Source organism: Pelophylax lessonae, assembly GCF_965119305.1.
Source record: "Pelophylax lessonae genome assembly, chromosome: 11".
In the NCBI taxonomy this organism is placed as follows: Eukaryota; Metazoa; Chordata; class Amphibia; order Anura; family Ranidae; genus Pelophylax; species Pelophylax lessonae.
Genome location: NC_138778.1, coordinates 183,026,977 through 183,043,197, shown reverse-complemented (window position 1 = coordinate 183,043,197; position 16,221 = coordinate 183,026,977). Strand labels below are relative to the sequence as shown.

General features: G+C 45.1%; 1 protein-coding gene across 1 annotated transcript in view; it reads left to right on the top strand.

The window, feature by feature from the left end:
• The window catches only part of ITGB3 (integrin subunit beta 3), a 158,095-nt gene that overhangs the window by 101,461 nt on the left and 40,413 nt on the right, over window positions 1-16,221 (top strand). Inside the window, exon 10 of the mRNA XM_082272407.1 lies at window positions 6,399-6,828. Coding sequence (XP_082128533.1) covers window positions 6,399-6,828 — 430 coding nt within the window. The remainder of the gene's footprint in view (window positions 1-6,398; window positions 6,829-16,221) is intronic.

Sequence of the window (16,221 nt, the reverse complement as noted above, 5' to 3'; positions counted from 1 at the left end):
AATTTTTCAGGCCGCTGCTACAGCAGCGGCTGCAACAATACCTACTTTTTCATGCATGTGTACATGCCTAATTTTTCTGGCCTCTGGTGCTACACTGTGGCTGCAAAAAAACAAAAAAAAAGGCACATACATGTGTCAATTCCCCTTCGTGATCGTTACCTTGTCGTGGTGAAGGGGCTTGCGTATCACAATGAAGCGATCACCTCTAGGATTGTGTTGGCACACCCCAGATGATAAGGTCGTTGCTTCATTGTGTACAGACCAAAAGCGATCCGCAGGATAATTTTTCATAAAAAAAAACATTCATTTTCTTTCATTCTTTCTGCGGAGCTGGGTATTTTTTGGCCGCGTTACTGAATGCTCATGAACAATGGCTGTAGGCTCATGCGTCCTTTTGCGGAGATGACAACCCTGGTGGTCAGTCGAACCCAAGGCAACATCATCGACCTCATCCCATATGCGTTTTTTCTGGAGCGTGCCCTGCGAAGAGTACTGGATCAGGCTGTAGATGAGCATGAAGAGGAAGAGTTGTGGTCCTCATCACCACCAGAAGCAGCCTTGTCGTTGTCAATTGCTGGACCTGTGGCAACGCAGAGAGAGGAGTCTGAAGAAGAGAAGTCAGAGGAGGAAGGTGGCTTTGAGGAGGTGGAATACCAGCCACAGCAGGCGTCCCAGGGGGCTTGTTCTCACCTTTCGGGGACCCTTGGTGTTGTATGTGGCTGGGTGGAGGAAGAGACCTTCAATGATGTCAGTGAGGACAAGGAACGGGACATGGCTAGCTTGGTATCCAACCTTGTGCAAATTGGGAGTTTGCGGTTGTGCAAATGGACTGACTGACTGTTAAACGGGGAGTTTGGTCTGTCAGAGTTTGGTCTGTCACTGTGAAGCGGGCGACGGGCGTAACCCTTACACTACTTGACCGATAAAACATCATACCTGATCGTATTCACACACTGGATGTTTTAGTGCTGGTTTACACTGCCGCTACCACTAAAGTAGCGTCGCTTCCAGTGCGACTTTGGCGCGACTTAGCACGACTTTGGCGCGACCTCATCTCGAGGCGACTTTTTATTTGGCCAATCACAATATCATGTTTTGTGACCGTCACCTAATTTCCTTTTCCTGTTTTTTGTTTTACATATTTCCCCATGTGTGCAGTGTTGTCTGTGTCATAGCTCAACTGATAGGCATGTTTGCCTTGGCATATCATATTTCAGCTTGCCAGAAAGAAAAAAAGACAGCTGGAAAGACACTGCATTAGTTTTCTACTAAAAATCATAAGAAAAATGCTGTTTTTTTTGGGTTGTGGACATACTACAGAGCTGAAACTTGACAGGTACACTTTTTAGACCCCCCAGACACTAAATACAAAAAATGACATGCCTGCCTAAAAAAATGCCCGCTAAATGCCTGCAAGAGAAAAAGCCAGCCGCAGAGAAGCCGTATTCCTGAAAATATAAGAACAATGCTGTTTTTTAGGGGTTCTGGACATGCTACAGAGCTGAAACTTGACAGGTACACTTTTTAGACCCCCCAGACACTAAATACAAAAAATGACATGCCTGCCTAAAAAAATGCCCGATAAATGCCTGCAAGAGAAAAAGCCAGCCGCAGAGAAGCCGTATTACTGAAAATATAATAAAAATGCTGTTTTTTAGGGGTTCTGGACATGCTACAGAGCTGAAACTTGACAGGTACACTTTTTAGACCCCCCCAGACACTAAATACAAAAAATGACATGCCTGCCTAAAAAAATGCCCGCTAAATGCCTGCAAGAGAAAAAGCCAGCCGCAGAGAAGCCGTATTACTGAAAATATAATACAAATGCTGTTTTTTAGGGGTTCTGGACATGCTACAGAGCTGAAACTTGACAGGTACACTTTTTAGACCCCCCAGACACTAAATACAAAAAATGACATGCCTGCCTAAAAAAATGCCCGCTAAATGCCTGCAAGAGAAAAAGCCAGCCGCAGAGAAGCCGTATTCCTGAAAATATAATAAAAATGCTGTTTTTTAGGGGTTCTGGACATGCTACAGAGCTGAAACTTGACAGGTACACTTTTTAGACCCCCAGACACTAAATACAAAAAATGACATGCCTGCCTAAAAAAATGCCCGCTAAATGCCTGCAAGAGAAAAAGCCAGCCGCAGAGAAGCCATATTCCTGAAAATATAAGAAAAATGCTGTTTTTTAGGGGTTCTGGACATGCTACAGAGCTGAAAATTGACAGGTACACTTTTTAGACCCCCCAGACACTAAATACAAAAAATGACATGCCTGCCTAAAAAAATGCCCGCTAAATGCCTGCAAGAGAAAAAGCCAGCCGCAGAGAAGCCATAGTCCTGAAAATATAAGAAAAATGCTGTTTTTTAGGGGTTCTGGACATGCTACAGAGCTGAAAATTGACAGGTACACTTTTTAGACCCCCCAGACACTAAATACAAAAAATGACATGCCTGCCTAAAAAAATGCCCGATAAATGCCTGCAAGAGAAAAAGCCAGCCGCAGAGAAGTCATATTCCTGAAAATATAAGACAAATGCTGTTTTTTAGGGGTTCTGGACATGCTACAGAGCTGAAACTTCACAGGTACACTTTTTAGACCCCCCAGATGCTAAATCCAAAGAAATTTTTTATTTTTATTTTTTTTTAATTTTTCCAATAATTGGCTCTCTATCAAAAAATTATAATTTTTAAGAACTTTTTTTTGCGTGATCCCTCTCCGGCATGCCACAGTCCAGGTGTTAGTCCCCTTGAAACAACTTTTCCATCACTATTGTGGCCAGAAAGAGTCCCTGTGTGTTTTAAAATTCGCCTGCCTATTGAAGTCTATGGCGGTTCGCCCGGTTCGCCGGTTCGCGAACATTTGCCGATGTTCGCGTTCGCCGTTCGCGAACGGCGAATTTTAGGTTCGCGACATCACTACTCCTGAGCTGGTCAATAAAGCCCATTTCCAGGCTTGTTTGCCCACATCATTTGCCCCCGTTCTCTCTTTGGAACAATTTTAATTCCAGTTACTTTGAAAGTAATTATTAAAGAAAAAATGTCAACATTTTTACCCCCAATGTTGGGGTTCAGTGTTGTCACAAGTCCTATATACCTTCTTTGTTCTCCAGTGGTGGGTGGATCCTAAATGCTGCAGGAAGTGGCATCATATGGTAATACTCTACTGTGAGTCCAGGGTGTGGGGCTAAGCCTTGACACCCTGGGCTTACATGAAGTGGGCTAATAAAATGCTGGATATCATTCAATGTAGAAGTGGAGCAGTGAGTCTTTGGGGGACTGAGTCTGAGTGTAATTAAGTATACTAGCTGTTTTTTTTTTGTTTTTTTCAGACTGCACTGGTGGCTACAATTTTAGCACTAGGCCTCATGCACACTGGACGTTATACAAATGCTAGTAGCGTTAGTTGTAGAAAACTGTAGCTGTAGAATGAGTTTTTGCAGCATTTTTGCAGTAGCGTTTTTCAGCGCTTTTCAGTGTTTTTTTTAGCTGATATGTTTTTTAGCTTTTCTTTAGCAAAACTATACTCCCACAAAAGCTTATGGCTCAAAAATGTTACGTTTTTCAGGGTTTTTAAGCTTTTATCGGAGTTAGAGCATTTTTACAACTGAAAAATTCCTCCTACAACCCACTAGTTCTGGGGTTTTTTTTCGAGCCAGAAAACTCCTCTGCCAAAAAACACTGATGACAGTCTATGTATGCATGGACACATAGGATAATATGCTGGGGAGTTTACTGGCTGCAGAAAAAATGCCTGAAGTCAAAAACAGCAGCTGTAAAAACGTCCGATGTGCATGAGGCCTAATACTCAAGGTAGACTTGGACTTTAGGGCCAGCCATCACAAAAACAGACAAACATGGAAGCTCCAGGTGATGTGATGCTCCACTTAATAGGAAAATTGTAAATTTACAAAAAAGATAAAAAAATTAGCTGTCAATAGATCTGTATTTACTGACTATTTTGACATTTCACTAAAGGTAACCTCTGTTTATGTATATTTTTATTATATGATGAGTTTCAGCTGGCCAGATTTGTTACACTTTGAACTGGCTTATAAATCACTTACTGCAGCTAAATACTCCAGTTTATATTGACAGAGCCAGGATACTATAAACAGACTGCAACACTACAGTTTACTTAAGGGTGTTCAAAACCACAAACCGTTCTCCTAAAACAGAAAGCTGTCTTCTAGGGATAAAAGAAATGTTGGCAACTTACTGTATATGCACATGACTTGCCAAAGACAAGGATTCTTGGCAAGTATGGGGATGTAACTTGTATAGAAGTCACAAGCCAAACCCAGAGAGTTAGGTAGGATTGTCCTTGTGTTTATGTGTTATGCTGTAGTTTATGCTTATACAATGTTTGTCAAGTTGCGAGAAGCATTTGTATATATGGTGGATACAGAGATGAGTGATGAAGGAAAATCTGCTTCACCCAGGTCCCATGTTCCAGACAGTGCATTCAGAGATATTCCCAGGACCTCTAGTTGAAAAAGAAGCCTCTTGGTAGACGTAGCTAGTTATTTATGCCTAACAGTGACTTTTTGATGCATAGAAGGTTTCGATAAAGTCACTGCCTGATGAATTTAGGAAAGCAACATGTAAACTCATAAACAGGCAAATCAGTGAGCAGACTTGAGTGATTTTTGTATTTGTAGGGAGAGTAGCTATAGGCATTTGGGCCTAAACGGGTATAGTCATAGTTTAAAGCAAGCCATAGATTAATCAATTTTCTTTCCTTCCACCTTGGTGGAAAGAAAAGAAAATCGCTCAATTCCCCTATCAACACAGGGGGAAGGCTTCCCGCAGCGCTGCTGTACTCTGCAAGCAGGGAAGGTGCAGGGAGCCTACCCAGCCAGCAGAATACAATAATTGCTGCTAGCAGCTATGGCTGCTGGCAGTAATTGCATGCAGAAAAATCTGACCCGCTGGTTGTACCCAAGTCCATCAATGGATCGACTTGGGTACAATCAGCCTGCCCATACATGGATCGAAATTCAGACGGTTCCTGCTGAACCAGCCGAATTTCGATCCATGTAAGGCTGGCTTAAAGCATACAGTAACTGCAGTGGTTGTAAAGATACAATTTCTCTTGGGTCCCTTAAAGTAATTGTAAAGGATCACCTTGTAAAACAACTCATGCAGTTTCAAGAAGAAATGAAAGGCAAAACTTTTTTGAAAAACATTATAAATACGCTTTGCCCCTTTTTTAAGTGATCACATTCCCTCTGTTCTCAACTGCAGAAGAGCTGGGGGATGAGAAGCAGCAGTACACCGAGCTTCCCATTAAATGGCTGTGCAGCACGGGTGTGTCAGGATAAATGTGATCATTGGAGGAGAGCAGGCTAAGTTTCTGGCATAGCTAGAGAACTGACCAGGGTGTGTTCTCCTGCTTAGTGTGGTCAGTTGTTAATAGGAAATCAGAGGGACTAGCAGGAACACCAGGGATTTCAAACAAATAAGCAATACAAAGAGAACAGGATAATTTCTTATACAAGTACATGGTACAGCAGGCACATATCAGGAATATGAAATGTTGAGGTAACAAACGCTTTAAGTCAGAAGGCCAAATCTTGACAACTAATATATTTTAGGGCTCTTTCACACGGTCCGCCGCCGTAGGCGGATCCGTGCTGCTCAGCGGGGATCGATCCGCGATCCCCGCTGTGCCAGCGGATGACAGCTCCGTCTCCGCTTGCAGTGTGGAGAGGGAGGTGTCACAGCCCCCGCTGCTCTCTATGGGGAATCGGATGAGAGCGGACCGCCTGTCCGCTCTCATCCGATCCCATCCGATCCGATCCCCAGGACGGATGGAAAATAGGGTTTCCATCCGTCCGGATTTCACGGACAGGATCGGATGCAGGTGGCAGCGGGTGGCAGCGGACATGACACCGCTGACATCCGCTGCTCCATAGGGCTGAATGGGGCATCCGATCAGATCCACCTAAAAAACTGACAGGCGGATCTGATTGGACCGCCCGTGTGAAAGAGCCCTTAATCAATAGCCTGGCATGTGGTTTTTTGATTAATTTGCATGTATGTTATCGGATGCATTTACTTGCTGCAGCTCATTTAGGGCGAATTCCAATTTGCGTAGTTTTGATAAATATATTTTAACACCTGTGCACTCATATACATAAAAAAACAACATTTCCCTTTTTTTTTTTTTTTTTTTTTAATGTCCCATCTCCCATTGTGTTTACTGTTGTTTGAGACTGTAGTGGGCTTTATAGCCATTAAAAAAGTGCAATTTTACCTTTTATGAAATTGAAGAGCTGAAGAAGAAAGTTAAAGCATATTCCAGGAAATGCAATGTGACACCAATTTAATGTTTGCACTAGGTTCCTGTGGCTTTTGATAGTATCACTGACCAATCTCGTTTAATCTCGCAGGTGAGCTTTTCCATTGAAGCCAAAGTTCGAGGCTGCCCCACAGAGAGGGTGAAGACATTTACCATCAAACCTGTGGGATTTAAAGATTCCCTGACTGTGACGGCACACTTCCAGTGTGACTGTGAGTGTCAGCAGTATGATGAGCGAAACAGCGACTCTTGTAATAAAGGAAATGGGACCCTCAGCTGTGGAATCTGTGACTGTTACACTGGCTGGTTAGGACCACATTGTGAGTGCTCCGAGGAGGATTATGACCCCTCAAAACAAGACCGCTGCAGCCAAAATGACAAAGGAGTCCTCTGTTCCCGGAGAGGAGAGTGTGTGTGCGGCCAGTGCATTTGTCACACCAATGACTTTGGCAAAGTGTGGGGGAAATACTGTGAATGCGATGACTTCTCCTGTCTGCGGTACAAGGGCGAGATGTGCTCAGGTAAGGCAAAACGTTAATGAATACAATAAATTATACAATTGTGTATTTGAAACTGCAGACAGAGCATGTGATGAAGACACCAATATGTTTATATGCTTTGGGAACTGAAAGATTCACTTTAAATGAAACATTTGCTAAAAAAAAAAAAAAATATGGAGGCTGCCTTTGCTAAAACTTTTGAAAATGTTAGATATTTGTTCCACTAATCTATTTGCTTTAGACATTCTGAGATATTGGCCTGGAACATGCATGAAGAATAACAGTTCTGACTTCACCTGCTGCATGCTTGCTTCGGTTCTGTGACTTAGAAAGCAGTGAAGTCATTAAATCATCATCCTGCCAAAGCTAATAGTATTTCTAGGAGAGGGTGGTGGTTACTGAGTGACGCAAACCTTTCAAAGCTTGGCTTCAAACTATATCCAAAGCAAAAATACTTTTTTTACTTTTGGATAGAGTAGTGGATGGTTGAAATTGCTACCTGTAGGCACAACAGGACACCTCTTCTCAGAAAGATGTCACTTGAACAGGTGGCCCCATTGGTAGGTCCCCTCAACTCCTGTTCTGGTGAAATAATTTTGAAATTTCCTTCACTTTTAGTCCTTCACAAAAAAAATTAGGGTTTAGATAAACTTTAAAGCTGTAAATAGCACGAACAGGTTAGTTTGAGTAAGTCATGTTTCACTTTCTCACGGCTTTGTTTTTTATTAAAAGACACATTAGCATGCAGAAAGTTTAGTAAGGTTAAAAATATTCTAGAAGTTGAAATTCCTATAGCAAAGCAGCAGGCTCTTTTGACACCAAGTTAGATTCTTTGTACAGTAAATTACAGAATGTTGATTCTTCCATGAGACTTGGGATTTCCATGCTCATAGAATCAGGTACTGTAAATGATTAGAACTATAGATGGATTTGACACCCTTGCCTCTAAAGTAGGTTAGCCAATATTCTCCTGCGCTCACAATGGTTGACCCAGGGGTACACAATGTAAAATCCCTTCTTAGTTCCAATGGTCTTGCTGCCCTCTCAGGACAATGGGTATTGTCAGATCCCTTCTTGGTAGAGGCCGAAATGCTGAGAGGGCTTCCCTTGCAGCTCGGTGCGAATCACCCCTGGAAGTGGGACAGGAGGTGACGCGTCCCAAGGAGCACTGGATGCTTGTGGAGTGCAGGTAGAGGTTCACAAGGGTATCCGGAACAACTCTCAGGAACTCCAGGGAATCAAGCAATGTGCAGGTAAAAGCCAGGCCGAGGGTCATACACAGGTATCAGTCCAAACAGGCGCCAAGACAAGGGGATATGAGCAGAAGCAAGTCCGTTGAGCAAGCCGGGATCGGTACACTAGAAGTCAGGCAGAGGGCAAAAGAGCAGGGATGGTCACACAAGCCGAGGGTCAAACACTGGAGCAGGATCGGATGGTCAGATGAAGCCGAGGGTCAAAGCCAGGAGAGAGAGCAGACAGGTCAGGAACAAGCCGGGTCAAACTGGAATCCAGGAAGTAACAATACACAGGAAACAGGAAGAGCTGAAGACAATCCAGCAATCAGATGGGCTGAGCAGAGTCCTTTTATAGGCCAGTGAATTAGTCTATGGCCTGAGTCCATTGCAGCCATGGGAAGTACTGGCAAAGTTGCCAGTTGCAGCACAGCCATTTCACTTACAATGAGTCTATGGCCTGAGTCCATTGCGGCCATTGGAAGTACTGGCGGAGTTGCCAGTTGCAGCATGGCCGTTTCTCTGACAGTGCCCCCCCCCAAGGGGCAGCCTCCGGATGCCCAACCGGGCCAATCTTTCCGGGAATCTCCTGTGGAATTCCTGTACCAGCCTGGGGGCATGCAGGTTACTAGCGGGTTCCCAGGAATTGTCTTCAGGGGGGTAACCTTTCCATTTAATAAAATACTGTATGAGCTCACCCCTTCTTCGACAATCCAGAATGGTTTCCACTTCATATTCAGGTTCACCCTCCACTGAAACTGGAGGTGGAGGCAATTCTTCCCTCCCTGGGAAGGGGCTAGAAATTGCAGGCTTAAGCAGGGAAACATGGAATACAGGGTGGACCTTGTATGAATTAGGTAAAGTTAGTTCGAAAGCCACAGGGTTTTTCATCCTTTTGATTCTAAAAGGCCCAATAAACCTTGGTCCCAATTTTTTAGAAGGGCAAGATAGTCGTAGATTGTTAGAGGAGAGCCACACCTTATCCCCGACCTTATACATAGGATTTTCCTTTTTCTTGCGGTCATAAAATTTCTTGTACTCCTGTTGGGCTTTGGATATGGAGTCCTGTAGCACCCGGTAGTTATCCCTGATAGCCATTATCCGGTCTTGCACTGCAGGAACTGATGTTTCTGAGAAAGCACTGGGCAAAAAAGAAGGATGGAACCCGTAATTCACCCAGAACGGGGTCTGGTTGGTTGCAGAATGCAGGGCGTTATTATACGCAAATTCTGCGCACGGAAGTAAAGAGACCCAGTTATCCTGGGAGCAAGTGCAAAAGCAACGTAGGTATTGTTCAAGGGTCTGGTTGGTCCTTTCCGTTTGACCATTACTCTGCGGGTGGTAGGCTGATGATAGGCATATCTCTATGGACAAGGATTTGCAAAGCTCTTTCCAGAATTTGGAGGTGAACTGGACGCCTCTGTCCGATACTATACTGTCCGGGAGACCGTGTAGCCTGACCACTTCTTTAATAAACATGTTAGCTGTTTCCACGGCAGAAGGTGTGCCAATCATAGGCAAAAAGTGCGCCATCTTCGAGAAACGGTCCACCACCACCAGGACAGTAGTGAAACCTTCTGAAGGTGGTAATTCCACTATAAAATCCATGGATAGTTGCTTCCAGGGCTGTTCCGGGATGGGCAATGGCCTTAACAGGCCCCAGGACTTGGTCTTAGCCCCCTTGTTACGCTGACACGTAATACAAGAACCCACATAGGATTTACAGTCCTGAACTAAATTGGGCCACCAAAAGTGGCGCTGAATGAGTTCACATGTCTTCCTGACCCCAAAGTGCCCGGCAAGCTTGTGATCATGCAAAGTCTTTAGGACCTGTAGTCTGATCTGTGAAGGAACAAAAATCCTTTTTTGGAACCACAAGAATCCCCCGCGTTTTTCCAAGGAAGAGGTCCCAGGCTCGAGACATTGAACTGAGGCTTGCTTAATTGCTGATTGCAGATCCGTTTGAATAAGCAAAAAATTTTGAGCCGAGAGGATGGTGTTAGGTTCAGCTGTGTTTGGGGTATCTGGAAACATTCTGGACAAGGCGTCTGCTTTCCCGTTCTTGGACCCTGGCCTGTAAGTCAGATGAAAGTTAAACCGGGAAAAGAACAAGGCCCATCGAGCTTGACGGGGTCTCAGGCGTCTTGCTGTCCTGAGATATTCCAGGTTTTTGTGGTCTGTGAATATCAAAATGGGATGAGTAGCCCCTTCAAGTAAGTATCTCCACTCTTCCAAGGCACATTTGATGGCCAAGAGTTCCCGATCCCCTACGTCATAGTTTCTCTCCGGAGGTGTCATCTTCCGGGAAAAGAAAGCCACAGGGTGCAGAAGAGTCTTTGGGCCCTGTCTTTGAGATAATATTGCTCCAGTGGCTATTTCTGAAGCATCCACTTCAAGCACATAAGGTAGGGTTGGATCAGGATGCTGGAGAATAGGTGCTGAGGTGAACAACGTCTTCAGTTTGTCAAAGGCCGTTTGAGCTTCCTGTGACCAATGGAAACGGACCTGTTGGCGGGTCAATTGGGTAATGGGGGAGATAATCATAGAGAACCCCTTCACGAACCTCCGATAGAAGTTAGCAAACCCCACGAAGCGTTGAACTCCTTTCTTATCACAGGGGGCTGGCCAATCGAGAATTGACTGCACTTTCTGTGGATCCATGGAAATGCCGCTTGTTGAGATAATGAGACCCAGGAACTGAATGGAGTCCTTCTCGAATTCGCATTTCTCTGGTTTCACATAAAGTCCGTGTTTCCTTAAAGTAAATAGTACCTTTTTAACATGGGTCCGGTGGAGTTCCAGAGTGGAGGAAAAAATTAGTATGTCATCTAGGTAGACAATCAGAAAGAGATCCAGGAATTCCCGAAAAATGTCATTAACTAGATGTTGGAAGGTAGCAGGGGCGTTACACAGCCCGAAAGGCATGACCAGGTATTCAAAATGGCCAAACCGCGTTCTGAACGCCGTCTTCCACTCATCTCCTTTCCTAATGCGAACAAGGTTGTAAGCTCCACGGAGATCCAATTTGGTAAAGATCTGAGCTGCCCGGAACGGTGAAACAGTTCTGGGATAAGAGGTAGAGGATACCGGTTTTTAATAGTAATTTTATTAAGCTCCCGGTAATCTACACAAGGTCTTAGTGTGCCATCCTTTTTTTCGACAAAGAATATCCCGGCCCCTGCTGGTGAGGAGGAGGGGCGGATAAAACCCTTTTCCAAATTTTCGTTAATATAAATCCGGAGGGTTTCTAGCTCCTTCTCAGATAACGGGAATATCCTTCCGAAAGGAATCTCGGCTCCGGGCAGAAGTTCTACAGGGCAATCATAAGGCCTGTGAGGAGGCAGAGCTTCGGGCCTTTTTTTTATCAAATACGTCCATGAATTCCTCATAAACTGCGGGGACATTTTCCGGGAGATCATGTACTGGTTGGACGGCCAGGCAAGCAGCAGAAGTATCAGATCCAGGTGGGAAACAATGGTTCAGGCAGTAATTAGATGTGAAGGAGATCCTTCTCTTAACCCAGTCAATCTGTGGGTTGTGGGCCTGTAGCCAGGGAAGTCCTAAAATAATGGGAAACATTGGTGAGGAAAGGACGTCAAATCGGAGGAATTCCTGATGAAGGGAATCTGTCGTGGTGAAGATGGGGCACGTTTCTTCAGTAACAGGCCCGGAACTGGGCAAAGAACCATCAGCCAGAAGAATATGGAGTCGCTGTTCCTTAGCTTGCATGGGGACACCCAGTCTTTGAGCTAAAGAACGGTCCAGAAAGCAACTACATGCCCCGGAATCCACGATCGCCAGAAGCCGAATCTTCTTTTCTGCTACCTGTAGGGAGACAGGGAGAATAAGATGAGTAGGGGATGACCCGGCGACTTGACAGTTCAGCAGAGGTCGTGAATAGGACTTACTGGGTCTCACAGGACAATTGCGTAGGAAGTGGCCAGATTCCCCACAATAAAGGCAGAGGTTCGCTTGACGGCGACGTTGTCTTTCCTCGGGGGTCAAGGCAGAACGGATTAAACCAATCTGCATGGGTTCTCCTTCAGATCCCCCGGAGACAGAAGGCCCAGGATGGGGTGAAGCAGCAAGGGGGACTTTCGGGAGTACCCAGGTAGGTTGGGCCCCTTGAAGGCGCTCTGAGCGTCTCTCCCGCAGGCGCCTGTCCAGTTGGATTGCCAGTGAGATTAGACCTTCCAACGACGTAGGGGTTTCTACCCGAGCTAACTCGTCCTTAAGGGCTTCAGACAATCCGTGACGGTACTGGTACTTGAGTGCTGCCTCATTCCAGTCTGTATCCGCAGCCCATCTGCGGAAGTCAATGGTATAGTCCTCTACAGGACGTTTATTTTGTTGTAAGGCATGTAGGGCTGATTCAGCTGTAACAGTCCGTTGGGGGTCCTCATATAACTGGGCCATGGCCTGAAAGAAGGAGTCTACAGAGTTCAATGAGGGGCTCTTTTGCTCAAGGAGGTTATGGGCCCAGGTCTGGGGTTCTTCTGACAACAGAGAAATTATAAATCCTACTTTGACAGTCTCTGAAGAGAATGTTCTGGGCTGAAGGGCTAAATACAAGAGACATGCGTTCTTAAAGCATCTGAACCTTCTCCGTTCCCCACGGAAGCGTTCAGGTGTAGGTACCCTGGGTTCAGGTGGGAAAACCATGGCTGCCTGAGCAGGGCTGGCTGGTCCTTGCTGAGTGGAGGTGCCCCCGGAGCTGGCAGGAGGTTGATTGGGGTCGGAAGGAGAGGGTGCGCCAGCTAGGTTCAACACTCGACCCTCTAATTGAAAATAACCGTCCTGCAGTCTCTGGACTGCCTGTGTTAAAGAGGAGACTTGCTGACAAAGAGTCTCGAGCTGGGAAGCACCTCTGTCGGCCTCTGACATGGCTGGATTGTACTGTCAGATCCCTTCTTGGTAGAGGCCGAAATGCTGAGAGGGCTTCCCTTGCAGCTCGGTGCGAATCACCCCTGGAAGTGGGACAGGAGGTGACGCGTCCCAAGGAGCACTGGATGCTTGTGGAGTGCAGGTAGAGGTTCACAAGGGTATCCGGAACAACTCTCAGGAACTCCAGGGAATCAAGCAATGTGCAGGTAAAAGCCAGGCCGAGGGTCATACACAGGTATCAGTCCAAACAGGCGCCAAGACAAGGGGATATGAGCAGAAGCAAGTCCGTTGAGCAAGCCGGGATCGGTACACTAGAAGTCAGGCAGAGGGCAAAAGAGCAGGGATGGTCACACAAGCCGAGGGTCAAACACTGGAGCAGGATCGGATGGTCAGATGAAGCCGAGGGTCAAAGCCAGGAGAGAGAGCAGACAGGTCAGGAACAAGCCGGTGTAACGTGAGATTTACCTACCCCGTGAGAAAAACCTACCTTCGTCACTTCCGGGCAGGAACAGCTGAGCAGCGCAGCACTGCGCATGCTCAGAGCCCCGGAAACCGAATGAAAAAGATAAGGAGCTGACTACTGGGCATGCGCAGTAGTATGACAGTATTAGGGTGTCCGTGAAAAAAAGCTACCCACGCGGCGTTGACATTAAAACAGCTGCCCGACAATATGAATCAACTCCGCTCCTTCCCCTGTCACTTCACTGATGTCGGCGAGTAAATATAAAAGCGGCTGGCGGGTCCGTTATGTATCTTCTCATACACCCGGCGGGGCTTTTATATTTACTAGCCGACATCAGTGAAGTGTCAGGGGAAGGAGCGGAGATGATTCATATTGTCGGGCAGCTGTTTTAATGTCACCGCCGCGTTACAGACACTGAGGGTGCACCGGAAGTGACGAGGGTAGGTTTTTCTCACGGGTAGGTAATTCTCACGGAACACCGGGTCAAACTGGAATCCAGGAAGTAACAATACACAGGAAACAGGAAGAGCTGAAGACAATCCAGCAATCAGATGGGCTGAGCAGAGTCCTTTTATAGGCCAGTGAATTAGTCTATGGCCTGAGTCCATTGCAGCCATGGGAAGTACTGGCAAAGTTGCCAGTTGCAGCACAGCCATTTCACTTACAATGAGTCTATGGCCTGAGTCCATTGCGGCCATTGGAAGTACTGGCGGAGTTGCCAGTTGCAGCATGGCCGTTTCTCTGACAGGTATCCTCGGACTGAAAAACAACAATAAAAAGAAAAGGGCGCACCGACCTAGCGCATTTCCTCAATAAAATGTATTTGAAGATAAAAACAGCAATAAATGTATTCACAAACATGGATTAAGTAATCACATGTCATAGTAAGTGAGGTCAATGCTGCGCAGTTTAAAGGGGATGTTATGTGATTGTATTTTCAGATGGAACATTAAGGCTACATTCACACCTGAGCGTAGCGTTTTTCGCGCGTTTTTTACCGCGATTTTACCGCGATTTTTGCGGCGTTTTTTACCGCGATTTTACCGCGATTTTTACCGCGATTTTTGTGCAGGCGTTTTTAGATTGAATAGAGATCAATGGAAAACGCCTGTAATCTGCCCAAAAAGAAGCTCATGTACTTTTTTGAGCGTTGGGCGTTTTGTATACAGCCTCAAAACGCTCAGATGTGAACAGGGGCCATTGAAATGAATAGGATTTGTCTTGTTGGGCGTTTTGAGAGCTGATCCTAGAGCAGAAAAACGCCCCAAAAACGCCCCAAAACGCCTAGATGTGAACGGAGCCTAAGTGATGTCGCAGGCACTTCCACATTTACTACCGTCTAATTAAATTTCTTGCATGCCTGTGTGTAACCTACTTTAAAAAACAATAAAACAATAAAAAGAAAAGGGCGCATCGGCCTGAAGGCCTAATCAAGTCCATCGGTACTGCCAGGAAGACCACGAGGCGTCCGAAAATGGCTGACGCGTTTCAAGGGCGAACCCTCTTAATCAAATTCACTACTCTGAATACTCTACGCCATTTTTGGACGCCTCGTGGTCTTCCGGCAGTACCGATGGACTTGATTAGACCTTCAGGCAGTCAATCTCACTTGTTATGACAGGTGTTTACTTAATTCACACTTGTGAGTACATTTATTGCTGTTTTATCATCTAATTCATTTTATTAAGGTAATGCGCTAGGTCGATGCGCCCTTTTCTTTTTATTGTTTTTCTAAAGTAGGTTACACACAGGCATGCAGCAGAGGAATTCAATCAGACGGTAGTAAATGTGGAAGTGTCTGTGACATCACTTAATGTTCCATCTGAAAAAACAATCACATAACATCCTCTATAAACTGAACAGCATTGTCTGCAACTAATATGATTAATTTGGATTACTGCCAAACATTTCTTGGAATCCTCATATTTACCAACCAAAAAATCCCTGGGATTTAACAAGGCCTAGATCAATCAAAAGTGAACAGAAAATCTGTGAGTTTATTGAGAAAGAAAAGTCATAAAGTAGAACCCCAGTCAAATAATTTTTCTATGTTTAGATAGAGAAATGAAGGTATAGAACTGCTGTTGAGTTTTTACTCCTGGCTATGCCCCTGGAGAGCATTCCTCTTGCTTACGGTTCTGGTGGTAGGTAGTCAACCATACAGCATAAAGTAATAGGAAATTTAACATTTTTTTGAAGCTAAACTCTGGCTTTCATCACCACCTAAACATACCTTCTTCCCAAAAGCCCTTTGGCCAATCTGGTGATTGCCAGAGGGCCCTCTTCTCCTTCAGTGGTAGTGGAGGTGGGATCTTCTCTCTAATGGACCGAGGGGTTCTCATGTAATGACTTGTGAGCCACATTCAGTCCACTTTAAAGATAAACTCTCATCACATATGGGGTTCTCAGAGCTTAAAGTGGAACTAAACCCTCGTATTGTTTTCAGCCAAGGAAGCTGCCATCTTGGCCTCTGTTTTATCTTCAACTGCTATGATGCTGCACTGTTTTTTGAAACTTTCAATTTGATGGATTTAGTTCCGCTTTAAACCAACAGAAGGAGTTCCAGACCAAGTGAATAAAAGAGTTTAAAACGGTTTTATTATTAACAAAGCAGCCAATGCGCTTTAGGGGCGAAACATTTTTCCCTTCATTAGAGCTTAGTAAAGTTTCAAGTGTTAAAATAGACTCAGGGAGGCAGATGGCAAAGAAATCATAAAAGTATTGCTTGGTAATAAATCAGGTGGGGTAGAATTATGGATTTCATATAGGGGGATTGTGTTTTACCTCCGAAATGTGTTGCTGTTTTGTGAATAACTAAAGCTGTTTTTAACTTTT